General features: G+C 35.1%; 1 protein-coding gene across 1 annotated transcript in view; it reads right to left on the bottom strand.

The window, feature by feature from the left end:
• AHI1 (Abelson helper integration site 1) overlaps positions 1-16861 on the bottom strand; it is a 99471-nt gene that overhangs the window by 79986 nt on the left and 2624 nt on the right. Inside the window, exons 3-10 of the mRNA XM_086460441.1 lie at positions 10312-10916; positions 9605-9762; positions 8335-8548; positions 7404-7596; positions 5736-5831; positions 3484-3669; positions 3011-3163; positions 731-863 (exon numbers count right to left, since the gene is read on the bottom strand). Of these exons, the coding sequence (XP_086316567.1) occupies positions 731-863; positions 3011-3163; positions 3484-3669; positions 5736-5831; positions 7404-7596; positions 8335-8548; positions 9605-9762; positions 10312-10916 (1738 nt within the window). The remainder of the gene's footprint in view (positions 1-730; positions 864-3010; positions 3164-3483; positions 3670-5735; positions 5832-7403; positions 7597-8334; positions 8549-9604; positions 9763-10311; positions 10917-16861) is intronic.

Here is a 16861-nt window from a genome sequence, read left to right as displayed (position 1 = left end):
TACAACCAGATTAGGATTTCATTTTTTAATTTATTTTATTTTAAATTTTGACAGCTATCCATCCAATCTTTGAAAGAGATTAACATTGAGACCATTTTCTGGGGCTGAGTAATAAAGGAATCTAGACTTCCTTACATTTAAACATTTACTCTATGTATGCTTAAAACACTGTTATCTCTAAATCTCAAAATTCTTATTCGGGGCTTAAGAACTATGCAGTTGAGGCTACCCTGAAGAAGCAGCCCCAAGTTAGAGTAATAAGGAATATTTGTAGTTCTAACTGAACAGGACTATGGAAGACAGCAGCCTCCAATAGTCTGTCTGGAGATTACAATATTCTGGTTATCTAACTTTCACGACAGGTTAGGAAAAAAACTTACACAAAAAGCATGTGGGATGGGGGCTGGAAAAGTTACTTCACTTAAAACCTTATTACCAGAAAATATGTTTCTTGTGCAAAAATTTAGTATTTCCATTAGAGCTCTGAGCAGAAATAGTATGATTACATACTGTTAAACTATATATACATTACCATGTATCAAAAGCCAGTTTCAGCCCTATTAACACAGAAAGAGCATTTTCCTCAATACACTTTAATGCACAGAACAATTTGCAAAACACAATTATAAAACAAAAGCTCCAAAAATCTACAACTTAAAAACACATCTTCGCCCTTTAATTTCAAAGTATGTGAGTTACAAGGAAAAAACCCCAAAATATTTTAACTTACAAACAATGGGATAGCCATTCCTTCCTGCACATGCTGCTGCCAGTGTTTTCCCATCATGAGAGAAACGAATACAGAAACAGCCCATATCTCCACCTCGCAGTGAAAACAGATGCTTGTTCGGTATGCGGCAAGCCTAGCTTTTCAGGTAAGAATTGGGATTACACAGTTATGAATATTAACTACCCAATGCTTAAAACACGTTCTTGGTTCCTGTCGTGCACAACTTTTAAAAAGCTACTAACATCTTAAGAGAATTTAAAAGAAATATTGACTTTATAAACAGAGACAGTTCTGCTGCATAGCTTAGGCCACATCTAGTTTGTATATTCATTTCTGCCTGATTATTATAAACAACTAGCAAGTTTTAAAAAACCTAAGAAAACTTAAAACTGAAAAGTTTCCTTAATCTTAAGAAGTGCTTAATGATGACTATCATCAATAGCACAATTTTTAGTAAGTTAATGATTGCAGTGCGAACTCAGAATACTAACTACAGGCCCTGAAACATTTGGTCTACCAAATCACCTTTAGCATTCCTCATTTGTATTTCAATGCCTTATTTTTTTAAACATAACTGGAGATGAAACATTTTAAAAAAAAAAAAAGTACACAGGTACACAGGTATTATAGTCCCACTTCCCCTCTCTCAAAATTTCACCCAAGGGCTTTTTCCCCAGAATGAAATTCAGTTTTTAAGGGTAATTAAAATATCCAGACTAGTTATGTGATTATTTAACCTAAACCTGATTTACCTTTATGAATGAAAAATAAGTATGAACAGATTCATGGGCATTTAAAAGTATTCAAATAGATCTACATACAATATAATTGAATATACACTGTTCACTTCTGAATAAAGGTAAACACACCTCATTAGAAACTAGATATGCAATTAAGCCTTCTTACACTTTTTATCTCTCTCTAAAATAAAATATTAGAATGTTGAATCAATAATTAAAAATTGCCTTTATTTACAGGTCATGTAGCTACAACTCACATATAAAATTATTTCACATTTAATTCATATTATCAAATAATTCATAATTCTGTAGAATGTCATCCATCTATCTAAACCTGTGGAGACAGATACAGATATATCGTGGTACTTTAAAAAGATAACTTAGCTTTAAAGGTAAAACAATAATTTAAATGTATAAAAAGGACATAATAATTTTGAGCGATTTTTCATTTTTAAACAAACACATCTGCTTTAATATTCTTTGGCAAACAGACATGCCACATCATGCTAACCTTACTGAAACTTTTTCATAAGACAGCACATCACAAAATACATCATCGTTGCTACTAATATTCTTCAATATGTACATGGACTAGTATAAATGAGCTGCCAAATTTTATTTGTATGATAGCAGGCAAATATTCTTAGGATCATATTTCTCTTGGTTTTGATTACACATTTATTTTCAGAATGGCAACTTTCTGAAAAGCTACAAACATTAACATAAATATGACTTTTAGGTATCCTGCCATTTTTGTAAAAAGAAAGTAAAAACAGACTTGTCTATTGTTTACTATTTTATTATTATTAGCAGACATGACTGGGAAATAAAATTAAGTCCATGTACGTGTAAGTAATCTTTTTGAAAGGATCTGTACAAGGACTACAGTATGGAATCAAAATAAAAATCAACGTTCTTTGTTAACAAATCTTTATGTTATATTATTAGAGTTTTTATGGAACTATAAACTCGTGCTAATGCCATTCTACAGAAAAATATTAAATCATTGCAGGACATTCTACATAGTTGCAAAAATATTCCCTTTTTATGATTGCTAATTTCCATTAGCTACACTAATCTAGGAGTTGGGATGAAGTCAGCAAGAACCTTCTTAATAAGGTTCTTCAATGAAAGTTCCTTCTGTTATACCGTAAAAATAAATTTAACCGAGGGAGTAAAAATAAATAAATAAATAAAACACCAAGAAAATATATTTCCAGTTGAGCTGAAATCTAAGAACTGGTTTCCTGTCTGATTTCCACTACCTGGATAGCCTTACTCTCAAATTCCTAGAGAATTCTGGACGTAAAAATACCTGACTATTCTGGCAAAAGAAATGGTCAAATCAACCATACCTGTTAAGAAGCTAAGCATCCTCTACTATTTCTGAGAGTTCCTTATGTTTTGTTTAGTTTTTTTTTTTTTTTTATTGCTTTAATGACTGACTTGTTTCATAATACTTATATCACAAAAACAAAGTTATAAAAAGATAGTAATCTTTGAATTATTTTTCTTTAAAAAGCAAAGAAAAACACTTCACCTGTCCAGGCAACCTTGTCCATTTAAATGGCTCCTTTTTCTCCTTCGGAGAAGGTTCACATGATTTTTTAGATCCCTCTCTCTGGAGCTCATACAGCATTGTACTACTTTGTTCCTGCTGAACAGCTACCATAGAGCGGAAAGAAGGAGAAACCTTAAAGTGAACAAAACTAAGTATTAGGAAAAAGTATTTTTTAAATTAACAAGTGTAATATCTGAAAAGATTAAAAGGCAGATGGGAAAGTATGCCTATTTTTCAAAGCTATGAAGGGATCAGTTTGGAACATGTATCTTAATATGCTAAGTTTTTATTATAGCTAGTTGTATACTAACTATTTTACATACTGCACATAAGTACAGCTTTCATACACATGCATACAAAGACACACGCTCACACGCTCTAGCTAGTTACTAGTTCCTACAGAAAAGTCTGTATATTTGTAAATATATTTATATATTATATATTTGACTTACATGATCTGGCAGTTTTATGCCTCTTACAGTTACATATAAAGTTGATGGATAACGATTTCTAGGACATTTTGCCCACCAGTCATAAACCTCAACAGCATTTGAACGTGACTTGGTCCTTGGAGGTGGGTAGTATAATTGCAGACGGAGTTTTCCATCAATGTTTAGAACTCCATTTGTACCTACAAGCTGGAAAGGTGATTAAAAAGAGGAAAAAAACATGTCACATTAACATAAAAGTAATAAAATCCATTGATTATTTCTAGTATCTTAAACAACTTCGTATGCACAACAGCAATACCCAGTATGTGGGAAGACCTCAAATCACCCAAATCTCAAAGGACTGTCAATCCACAAAAAGCCTCTTCCAAATTTGCCCCCTTTGAACACTGAAGCAAAGGGCACTGATAAGGATTTGACTCAGAGCAGAAGATACAGCAAAGCAGTACCCTTTCCAACTTCAGAGGAAATGTAATTCTCTCTATCAAATTAAAGAACTACTGCCACTAACACTGACCACTGTTATGGGCATTTCTACTTTGACTGATACAGATGAAAGGATAATGCAGACAGATGCAGCAGGAATGAAGAACAGGCCACAACTTCCTTTGTGAGCTAGAAATTCATCCTTCCCTTTGTTCAGGAGTAGGCTGTACTGAATGCCTGGATGCACAGCTCCTACCAGCTGTACACACAGACATGGGATACCAGACCTCTGATTCCAGTAGATTCGTCTTGGGCAGAGCTGAGAAGAGACTGTATGGAAGGATATGGAGGTCCCTCTCCCTTCCCCTAAACTTGCAGTCCATTATCTTCTCCTGTATTTCTCATGTTCTGGATTGCTCAATGGCTGACAAGATCTACCATCCACAGGGGTAGGTGTAAAGGAACAATCCTCAGGCAAATTTAAGCTTGTCAGCTCTCAAAGACCCAATTAGCACATCCAAGTCTCTCCTAAATGAGTAAAAAGGTACCTGACATGCTGGCTAAGTTACCTTTATCTCATTACTGAAGCATTTCAAACTTTGCAACTAAAAGTGACAGGTATTTTATAATTTTTATTTTATAATTAGGCTAGGGAGTCTTTTCTGGTCAGAAAGACTGGCCAACTGAAAATGCCACTAGAATACATTAGGATATATAGCTGTAAATAGCTGAGGTACAGAAATTAGTAGATTTGTCATTTTCTTTGCTGAGACAATCTCATGAACACACAGAAAACCCTCAAAGAAAACCTCTTTCTGTACTTTAGGAACAATAAATATATAAATTCTTACTGTCCTAGGTTACAGTGTAAAATGTGCCAAAAGGAAAAAAAGTATTCTATTACCATCTTCAGGAGCTGTTGAGACCAGGTGGGGCGGTGCTCCCTGCCTGCCCCCCCTCTGAACTATCGTCTGTTAATGGGCACAACAATGCCTTATCGCCTGACCCATCGATAACTCGCTCCAGGACTATCTCCTGTTAATGGCCCATCAAGGAACTGCCTCACGACTCCCCATCCCATTGTGAGATGCTCCGCCCGGGGGGAAGGAGCCAAGCAGTCCATGCCAAATAAAAACGGAGATTTTGAACACCCTAGCAGCCTTCTTCCACTGGATTCCCAGAGGAGTTTCCCCCCCCCCCCCCACTGGAGTTCCAGAGGACAAGAGCTACCTACCTACCACTGGACCTTCGGAGGAAGACCAGACCCTTTTACAAGATCACTGCTTCAACAGCACTACATCCATCGCTTCAGGAGGACTGCAGCCAGCATCTTATCGGACTGCTACTGCCACCCTAACAGGGTGTCACGTTGTATTTCTGACTCGGTCAGTGTAAACCAGTGGGTTGTTTGGGTTTTTTTCCTGCCTTGTGGTTTTTTTTTTTATATATATATATATATATATATATATATATATATATTAGTAAAGAATTGTTATTCCTATTCCCCATACCTTTGCCTGAAGGCCTCTTAATTTCAAAATTATAATAATTTGGAGGGAAGGGGGCTGCATTTTCCATTTCAAGGGAGGCTCCTGCCTTCCTCAGCAGACATCTGTCTTTCAAACCAAGACACACACTCTATACTATCTTGAAAAATACATATTCTTTACTGTCAAGCTTGATACTGTGAATTTTTTCGATCTGTTTTTCCATCTTTGTTGCCTGGAAATATTAAAAAGTGCTTTCCCACTTAGTACAGTTAATGTCTTTTAGATAATTGAATAAAAAGATTCACAAATTTTGTTTATTCATTTAAGTATTTACAATACCTTTAGAAATGCCCAACAAATTTTTCGGAAACCATATTCCTGAGTTTGTACATCAGAGGTGGCTCTCACTTCATCCATACTTAGAAAATCAAGGATCTGAAAGTATTGGTAGGAATATAAATATATTTCTAATGAATATATACTTCACGGTAATTAAAAAAATACTGCTGAAAATATGCTATATGCAACTCACTAAATTAAGCAGATATGAATTTTAAGCAATTACAAAACCAGTACTTCTTCCATACAAGTATGCAATTAGAAATAGATCCTTATGCATTTACCGGAGGTGTCTGGTCTTAAAAACACCTATTCTTTCTTGCTTCCGTTCTGTCTCAATAAGAGAGGAAAACATTCATGTGTAACTTTCACAAATTCTATATAGATCACAAATCATATAGATCACAAATGTGACAGCCAAAACCAGCTGGACATTAATCTAGCTGGAACACAGCAGTCAAAAAGTTAGTTCTACTTTCCTAGCTTTAATGCTTATGCCATAGAATCAGTCATAGCATGGTTTGGGTTGGAAGTGATCTTCAAAGAGCATCTAGTCCAATCCTCGCTGCCATGGGCAGGGACACCTTCCACTACATCAGGTTGCTCAAAGCCCCATCCAACCTGACTCAGAACACTTCCAACGATGTCCACGAGATTCTTCATTTTTCTGGTGAATGACCAGAATCTTCTCATATTTAGCCACTCCTGAACATTTATCCGGTATACAAAAAAAAACCCTTGGAATCATGCATCCTTCAAGTTGATACTTCATAAACCACGCTGTAGTAAACCAGCATGCTTTCATACTTTTGGTCCCAACATTAACATGACTTCCATGAAGAATCTTTACACACATACACAATTACCTCTGTGTTAAGCAACTATGGACTTTTAACTATATAAATGTGTTCATTTATGAGTATTCACAGAACATAAAGAAACATATGGTGATATAGTATATGCAATCTATTTGAAATATAAAAAACAAGGAATGACAAAAAGGATTGTATTAGGTTCTCATTTTCAGGTTAATACTACAGAATCTCTCTTTACAAATATTGAAATACTTAAGCTCAAAATCATGTTGAATATATACCTTACAATTTTTCCTTTAAATTATATTGGAGTACGAATTCAAAAAATTGTACTGGAGGATGAATTAATTACTTTGCGAAGAATGGGAGAGAAGTCAACATCTAAATGTTAAGGGAAAACAATGCAACAGCTAGCTCATTGGTACAAAGGAAAAGAAGTGTTGCTACAAGCAGGCAAACTCCATTTTGGAGTTTCCAGTAGTTAAGATTCTTTTCAGATTTCAAGAATGTGAAAAAGGACGAAGTGATATCCTTTATACATCATGCCTCCTCTGGAACGATCTTACCAGCTTTTCCTAGAAGTTTGACAGCTGATTTAATAAGAAAGCTTTGTCCTCCTTAATACTATCAAAACAGGGAGTTTTTTGGTATATATATAAAAAAATATGTTTATTAGTATTAGCAATCACCAATACCAGTTTCTGGTATCTCCACTTAATTCTGTATCTTAAGGCTATGCTGTTAACCCAATACAACTGAAATAAAACACCTGAATCAGTCAAATATACACTATTGAAGAAACAAACAGAAAATCATAACATGCATAAATTGGACATAAAATATTTAACCTTACCTCAAAAAACAGGATTACCCGAGGGCTTTCTTCAGTGTTTTGAATAAAATAACTAAAACGCTCATTAAAAATGACTTGCTCCTCCCATTCTGGAACTGTTGATTTCGACTGTCTGAAGTCATATGGTTGTGTCATGATAGGAAGAACATGCTCTATCTGTTCTTGTTCATAATAAGATGAAACTTTTCTCTTGCTGTTTAAAAATTTTCAAACAGTTACAATTGTTAAAAAAAAACAACTTAAAACAGTATTTTCAATTATTGAAAGCAAAAAAACATACAAGATACCATCTTTGATTTTTAGAAAAAAAAATATTCTAAAACCATCCAAAACTTAAGACACTTTGGAATGTATACAGAAATGCTACAGGCTGCGGTTCAAAATCCTAACAATCAAGATACTGTTACCAAATTTATTCATAACAATCATGGCAGAGTCTACTGCTTAAATGCTGTTAAAATTTGGTTTTCAGGAAAATTATGCATAATAACAATGGAAATAAGTAAATGAAGTGACAGGAAACATGAAAAACTACATTTCAGGATTTTTAAAGTTCTTTTTTATAAAAAATGCTACTTGTGTTACAAGAGTTTTGCTTACTTGTTCTAATCTTGGCTTCTACATATTTTTGAGATTTAGGAAATTTTCTCTCTTGAATGAATACAGAATGAACTGTGCTGTAAGTATGAGGACCTCAAGAGCAATACAGCAGTGCAGAGCATTTAAAAGTGGCAAAAAGAAAAGAAAAATACCACATGTAGGTGTGTGTATATATATACATATGTGCATTATCATAGACGTAGAAACTGATGAATGAACTCACAAGCTTAAAATTCAGCTTTATTTTCATTTTCATATTTAACTTTCTAGGGAAGAATCCATGTATTTCTAGTAATCATTGATAACAAAAAACCAGTTTGTTAAAAGTTACCTATGATCCTTCTTGACATATAAGCCACTTCTCTGATCAACCACATGGATTTTAACCATGGGATGAGATACCAGGAGATCAGTTTTAAGTCGATCAGATCGATGGATATAAACTCCCAACACAAGATCATCATCAAAACCAAATTTAGACTGAGTTGAAATTTCTGAATTCTTCATTTCCTCATCATTTTCTGCAGCAACTTCTGTGTTTTCTTCTAGAAATAGAAACAAAGTAAATAGAGGTTACTATGTTCCACTAGTGACAGTTTAAAGGAGTAAAAATGCTCTGCATTGTCTTAGCAATCAATAGTATAGCAGTAATATTTACTGTGTTCTTTATGTAATAGCTTAAAATAAAATTATCAAATTTGCAGCTTTTTAAACATGTATGAAAATACACATGAATATATATAAATTAATATACTCTACTCCTATTAACAAACACTTTTATTCAAAATCAGAGGTCTAGCTCTTGATTGACATAGGTTCTTCTGTACAATGACTTAAAATACGCACAGTTGAATATCCTGCTCTGGACTACAGTGCATAGGAGGTTTTGTTTGTTTGTTTGTTTAAGGAAAACATTAAAAAACCAAGATAAGCAGAAACTGATGCCTTCTCCATGTGCATTTTGCCCGAATTTACCAAACACTGTTTTCAGAACTTCCTCATTTACAAGTTACAGTGAGACCATCATACTTAATATATGTCAAAAGACCTACTCCTATTCAATTTCCATAATCTCCATTTTTTAAACCAATTTCTTAATTTGGCCTCCAAACGTTTAAGGAAATGAATTCTGCAATTTGACTATGTGTTGCAAGAAAAAGTATTCCTAATGTTTAAATTGGGCATCAGGTTAAATCAGTGGTGATACTTCATTTATAGCATAAAGTAAACAAAAATGATAAAATAATAAAAGACAATTAGAATATGCATCTAAGTAATAAACTATAAAGGTGGTATATCTATTTTAGGATTATTATATCATGCTTAAAACCCCCTTTTTAACGATCAATTTCCAAACTATTTACAGTAAATGAATTATCAAGATTTTAGATTGATCAAACTTCCTTATAAATTAGCCTCACAATTGGAAGAAGAAAAATACAATGAAGTAACTAAAGAAACCTAAGTAGCTTCAACAGCTCAATCACTTCTGTGATACTACTATGGACAAATATTTCTATAGTCGTGGGGAAAAAAAAAAGGAAAAAATACTTGGATGAAGCAGCAAAGCAGCATGCCATTCTAACATTTTGTTGGCAGACCTTTTCTGGTTTTCTTTTTAACCTTCTTTGCCTTAGGTTTCTGTTTCTCCATGCTTTCCTCCAGTTTCTGTCCTTCTGATGTAAATAGTCTTTCCAATGACTGATCTTCATGGCTAGTTTCTGCTGGATGATGCTGTAGCTCAGAAAGGGACATTGCACTGCAACGTAATGGATTACTGTCAGCAACTGCATTCTACTGTTTATCTGGATACAATTGCTCATTACCATTATTAATCCACTTCAAATTTCCTCTTTAGTTCTGCAACTCATCATCTGTGTATCCTGAAAATGCAGCACCCCCCCCCCAACATTAGTGTCTTGCCTTTTTCATTTGTCTCCCCCCTTCATTTCCCACTAATTTCCAGATAATTGCAGAACCATTCATGTGAACAGAGCTAAATTAATACCCTTCTGCTGGACCAGGGCTGTCACTAAAGTATGCACAAAATTATCTTAAGGTAGTTAAGAGTTCCACAGAAAATAAACATCAGAGAGTAATAGAGGATAATTTTTTAAAGAGTTAAACAGAATCTGTGAGTTAAGTATTAATCTTGACAGCATTTTGAAAAAGTATCTGGTAACATTTTTTCATAACAGAATCATCCACTTCACATAGAAAACATATACAATTTACCAGAAAGTTTCTGCCTATTTAAAAAAAAAAAAAAAGAAACATTTTGCTTAAGATACAGAGTTTATCATGGTACCTTGTTTCAGCTTCACTTAAAACCGCTACTTTCTTCTTTTTCTTCTTTTTGCCTGCTTCCTTGTTCAATACAACTTCATGGCTTTGAACAGTGGAGGTAAATTCAGGCATCTGTTCTTTAAGCTTCATTCTTATTCTCTTTTTAATTGCATTTGCCTCATCCTCTGCCACATGCAGCTGATAGGCTCGAATTAGCTCTTCTTCCTCTTCTAATTCAGTTACATTTCTTGCTTCAGTCAAGGAATTTTTAATCTTTCTATCACCTTCTTGATGAGGTACATCTGTTTGTGATTTACTTTTTGTTTTCTTCTTTGGAAAATCATTAAACTTTTTCTCAAAACTCTCCAATTTAGCTTCATATAAATTTTCCTCCTCATTAAATTGTTCTTGTAACAGTGATTTCTTTTTCTTGTTAGACTTTGGTTGCTTGTTCTCCTCTCCACTAACAATATCATTGTTTATTTTCTCTGCAATTGAGGCTTTCTCTCTCAGTTTATTTTTTGTAAATCGGGGACTCTCTTCTTCAGGATTATATGTGTTGTTTATAATTGCTTCATCATTGACGCTTTCCTTAGCTAGATCAATATTACTTCTAAAGGTGTCAAGCTATAAATGAAAAGAACATAAAACATACTTGTACTAAAAATTATGTTCTAAGGATAAACATAGTACTTTGTTATTTCTTTAGCAACATTACACAAAGCAAAATGGTATCAAAGAGCTAGTTGTTTTCATGTTTAAAATTAACAAGTGACAGATTGAAAGGCAAAGGAAAATTCACACCAAAAAAAATCCCCATTTTGTATTTGGGCACTTCATCCTCAATTTTTGTTTCACTATGTTTTTAAACGACTTTTATGTGTATCTAGTAAAAAAAAAACAAACAAGCCTGCTCCATAAACAGATGCCAATGCTTTAGACTATGAAAGACTTGAAGATTAGATGGAGCAAGAAATCAAGTATTTTCATCCACTTAAAATGCAAGCTAGAGACAGACTTCACGCTCAGTTGCTTGTAGTCTCTTATACTGAAAGTAGCTTGCCAAAGTTTGACAATGAAATTATATGAACAAGTGCTAAAACTGAAAAAGAGATTTCCATTAACTTTTTTTTTAAAAAGTATAAAGTTGAAAAAAAACCCCACCCCATATTATTCTTAGTAGAATGACAAAGAGTTGATCTAAAGACCACTCTAGTAAAAACAGCTACGATAAATCTCAGCTAATGCATTTGACTGTACACTCCTTCTCTCAAATTCTCGTGGTTTTAAGAAAACACGTTGTAAATTTTCCTCCCTCCTTCAGGTTTCTCTTCCTGGTTACTAAAAGTTATAATGCCCAATCCCTGGAAACATTCAAGGTCAGGTTGGGTGGGGCTCCAAGCAACCTGATCTTGTTGAAAATGTCCCTGTTTATTCCAGAGGGGTTGGACTAGATGACCTTTAAAGGTCCCTTCCAACCCGAACTATACCATGGTAACTCAAAACAACACAGCAAGCAACTGAGGCCTAATTCTGTAAGGAGCTTGACGTATACATCTCTGTGCCTTGATGGAACTTCTATAAAGTCATTGAGGTTCATTCACTCTGTTGTCTTACATAAAACGCTCTGGAGTCTCTACATGAAACATTAGAAAGGAATTTAAAACACAAAGAAAGAAAATTTAAAAAAAAAAAAAACTTGGAGAAAATGTAAGTATCTGCATACAATCTTTTCTTTGCCAAGGCCATCTTCCTCCCTCATTAAACACAGACATCTTCCCCTTCAAGCTGTGATACTTCTCCCAGTCACAGAACCGTCTTTGCCTCAAATATTTTTAAAATGGGACAATACGTGTAATAAGTCATCACGAAAATGTACAAGCTTGTAAGAAGAAAAAAACAGAGAATGAAGTTGCAACGGCAATCACACTTTGGAGGATGGATCCTCACTTAAAAATGCCCGCCTACGAGAATAATATTCTATGACTAGAAAGAAGAGAACACTCAATGTGGAAGTCATCTACCTCCATATCGTATGTCCTCAATTACGTGAGCCTGCAAACCTCCACCGCTATCTTGTTTTATTCACATCTAGCATTTGAACAGAGAACATGAAGGGCAAGGAAAGTGTTATAAGTACTGAAGAAGAAGAGAGGAAAAAGAAAGGAAAGTTTGAAGTACATGAGTAAAACAGAAGAGAAAAAAATCAAGGAAGTGTATTATTTGTACACTTTAGTACATTTGTACACAATTAGTACATTATTTGTACACAAAGGAAAACTGTCACATAAACGCAGTGTGACAAGAAAAATACACCAAGAGAAATTTTAACACAGAAATAAAAGCTGATCTCTGAAACTAGAGACAAAGCTTAAAAATGCACTAACTACCTTTACTAATGCTACGTATTACACAACACTGTCCTAGTAAAGTAGGAGTTAAAAGAGAAAGCGTCTAGAATTTCATGCAAGTATGCTTATCTAATACATCAGAAAAATCTAAAGCCATTCATATATCTTTTCAGTAGATGTCTTTATTTTTAGCACCCTATGTCTAAAAATAGTTTAAATTATCTGAATAGCAAATCATGACAAAACCTGTCTTTGTACCTTCATCTTTTACTTGCTTAAATAGACCAGTAACATCCTTTTTATTCATAAGTCAATGATTTAAGAGGATGTGGAAGATTTCATGTAAATAACTTGAAATATAGAATAAAGTACAGGAAATAAAAAAAAAAAATTAAAGCAACAAGCATTGTACAAACTAAAAAAAACCCAAAATAATGCTTTCTAATAGATTATACACTTCCCTATCTGCATTTCTACAAAGAGCTTTACCAGCAGAGCAGAAGAACTGAAGGTTAAAACACATTGGCAATTAAGACCCAACAGTGACCAACAGCTAAGGTCATGCTGATTTTTGCTTTTCATAGAACATTAATCCGTTAAGCCCAAGAAGTAGAATTTTTTGAGAAATCCTAAACAAAAAGTACCTTGTCTTCGACTTGTTCAAGAGTTCCTAAAATACCTCTGATATTCAAGAATCAATTCCTCAAAGAAATCCAGCTGTTGCAAAAAATTGCTTGAAATATTTACTAGAACTTGTTATTTATTATGCCTACAAACGGAAACGTACGTCCACAAATGCGCGTCATGAATAGCAGCAGCAAACAGTCAATTATAGCAAATTTACTCATAGGAAAAAAAAACCAAAACAACAGAATAACCTCATAATGAAATAAAACACAAACTCAAACGGGAGAAAATTCCAGGAACATTCCAGGAAGATACTGCAGGCAACACAAATCTGCTTCAGCAGTTCAAACACAAATTCCTCAGATACATAGCCTGCATGATCTTAACTCAGGCCACTTTTTCCACATTTTGTAATTACATTATGTAATTAAACAGAGAGTAAAGATGGGAGGGAGTCACAAAATGATAAAGCCAAGAGATTCAAAAAAACCCAGCAGATTAGATCTCAGGCAGAGGCAGGGATACTGGTATATATCCTCTGTCTGAAATGCAAGACTGAGAGATCAAGAGTGAGCAATCATCTATATACAAACACACTTGAACTGAGTTAGAAAAAGCAGTTAGGCCGGAAAAGCAGCTCAGAGGACAGGCCCGTCTCTGGAGTAACTCCAGAGGGTTGCTGACCTGAACCTGACCTCCTCAGCTTAAAGCACGGAACAATGACAAGGCTTTTTTTTCAGAACAGCTCCATGGCCACATTTTTACACCAGGGCAGAGGAAGTACCCTTCCCCAAGAACAGACCTACTTGCACTACTGGCTCGATAGGAGAGATGGGTGCCAGCCAAGATGCATGCAGGTGGGCTAACACACAAGGCTCGTACCACAATGAGCCAACCCCAGACCATATCACTTGCTATTCATGTTCCAGAGCTGACCGCAGGGACAACGCCTAATAGTCCCACTCCTTTTAAAAAAAAATGCTTCTCAAATATGCGTGAGAGGAACCTGGAAACACATCAAGTGATTTTGCCCAGGGTATCTGAAAACTCAGATGACGGCATTTACAGAGGTACGTGAACTTCTTCCCATAATACAGGCACACCTTGAAAAATTAGGAATGGACATTGCGAGCCCACTGAAGGGCTGATACCACTGGTTGTAAAAGTTTACTTACAGCTGAATTGGTAATGAATGTACTTGTGATGCTGGCTAGTTGGGTGGGATGTTTAAGAAAATTTTAATGCACTAGGGACCAAATTTACTGCCATTGCTCATATAAGACTAAAAAAATGCAGATGTTCAAAGCTAGAACAATTTTAATTTACAGATAGGATGGGCTTGGAGAAGTTTCACCAAATTTTAACAGAAAACATTCAGAAAATGTGTAGGTCAAGTACAGTCAACTATTAGCAGTTCTATTTTAAATGAAACAAAGGGCTAAAACCCAGTGGAAATCTCTACAGTTATTCAGTGCCTGTCAGCTTATGGAAAAAAATAAAGGGCTATGAAAACAGACACTGGGAAAATTCTACAACCTCAAAGCTCCACAGGTTGTGTTTTACATCTAAGGCAGAAGCTCAAATACTGAATCAGTCAGCAGAAACCCGTATAACATCCATCTTACCCAAAAGAATACAAGAATTTTCAAGCCTGGAAATAGGCTCATGTTACCTGTACCCTCATGAAACTCCAGACTCCAACCTGTCATCCAAGACCTTATGAAGAAGCAAAAAGCTTCAAATGGAGAAATCTGTTGCAGTCCTGCCTTGAATACAAAACCTTAGTTATCAATGTGCTCATCCAATATTATAAGCTGGTCAGACTACAGTCTAGGGAAGAAATTCTTGCCACCATAAAGGTATTTTGCTTTTCAGCTAGTAGAAAACTTCACTGACATTTTCTGAGTTAAAAATCCTCTTTACCATGAAATTTAGATTGAACCAAATAAACTCAATCATTTTCATGCTGACTTTAGACAGAATAATCTGTTTGGGCATTGCCTGGTCTGAGGCTTGCCTCATTCAGAAAACTTGTCATAGAAGGCACAACTGGTAAAAAATAAATATGGTGACTGTCAGGCCTGGAAGGGATACTGGCAAATTCACTTTCTGACCGTATCCAAATTGCCCATTTTTTTTCAGCCATGCCTTCAGGCCTCATACCCACTGCACCTGTGGCACTGAACAAGAAAGCAGACCTTCCACTGGCCATAGCTGACGTCTATCTCCATTACAAGCCCCTCATTCCTATCAGTTGTGACTTCAAACTCACCCTGCCCTACTGACACCACTCCTTCCTCTTCCAGTCAGGCTGCTTCCCTTCCCTCCAGGCAGGGTCTCCAGGCAAAGGGCACACAGAGCTGGGCAGGCAGGCAGGCAATCTCCCTACCCTCACTTCTGTTGTTTAAAATCACAGCAACCTCCCGCAGCTCCAGAACTCAGGTTTCAAGGAAACAGTGGACTATGATGGAAAAGGTTTTATTAATCTAAGAAAGGCTAGGTTCAGTAAAGACAAAAGAAAGAAGCAGACTGGAACATTTCCAGTGGAAATATGCTCTCAACCATGACCTGTTTGTGATCAAACCTGGGAGACCATTTATGGTAAGCGCATGACACAAAGACAACCATCACTGATAAATTCTGCATTACTTCAAGATATGTGAAACTCTATACAGTTGAATTATATAAAGGGAAGAAAACTGGAACAAAACCAATCAACCTCCTTCATCTACCTCCTCTTCCCCTCCCACACACATTTATTTCTTACAAAGAAATTACTGGTTATTTGCTGAAGCTTTTACAGAAGTTTCTACTTGAATGCAACCAGCATGGAAAACACCAACCTGAGGTCTTGCAACTTTGCCACACTTTAAGGAAATATTCAAAATGGTCAGTATTAGGTTTCAATATACGTTCTCCTCAAGTTCTTAGGTTTTTTAGTGCTTCAATAAAACCATAAAGTTAGGCTTCCACACTGATCCTAAAAACGCATCTTAATTCGTGTGTATACCACTAACTTTTGATTAAGTTCACTGTGATTTTAAATGTTTGTAGGTAACTTCAAAACACTAGTGTTTTACATCAGAGACTTCTGGAACGGAAACCAATTTTAAAACCAAAGTAAGCTTAAAGTATTTATGAGTAATATGTAGTTATATATGAACATACAATTATGTGCTCAAAAATAAACTACAGATTTAAAAACTCACGTTCCATCAAAAAAGTAAACCTAGCCAAAGAAGACTTTAGTCTTGTATTTACACATATGCCAGCAAAAAAAAGGAAAAAAAAAAACCCACCCTCTAACTCTTCTATACTATATTTTGGAAACCATGTTGATTCTTTGTATAGACTATTGACTAAATACCATATACTTCAAGGAATGCAAAATAAAAAAAAAAATCCGCACAGATATAAACTTCAAATTGTCAATCTAAAGACAAAATTACGTTTCAGCATAACAATACTAAGTTTAATATAACTATTCTGAATATACTTACATACAATAAATACATGTAACGTTCTGCTATATTATAAAATACCACTCCTTTGCCTTAAGTGAGTATTAAAGAATGAACATTCACTTCCAGCATC

Source organism: Leptosomus discolor, chromosome 2, assembly GCF_034619465.1.
Source record: "Leptosomus discolor isolate bLepDis1 chromosome 2, bLepDis1.hap2, whole genome shotgun sequence".
Lineage (NCBI taxonomy): Eukaryota > Metazoa > Chordata > Aves > Leptosomiformes > Leptosomidae > Leptosomus > Leptosomus discolor.
Note: the sequence above shows the minus strand (reverse complement) of the source record. Positions and strands in the feature narration are given on the sequence as shown.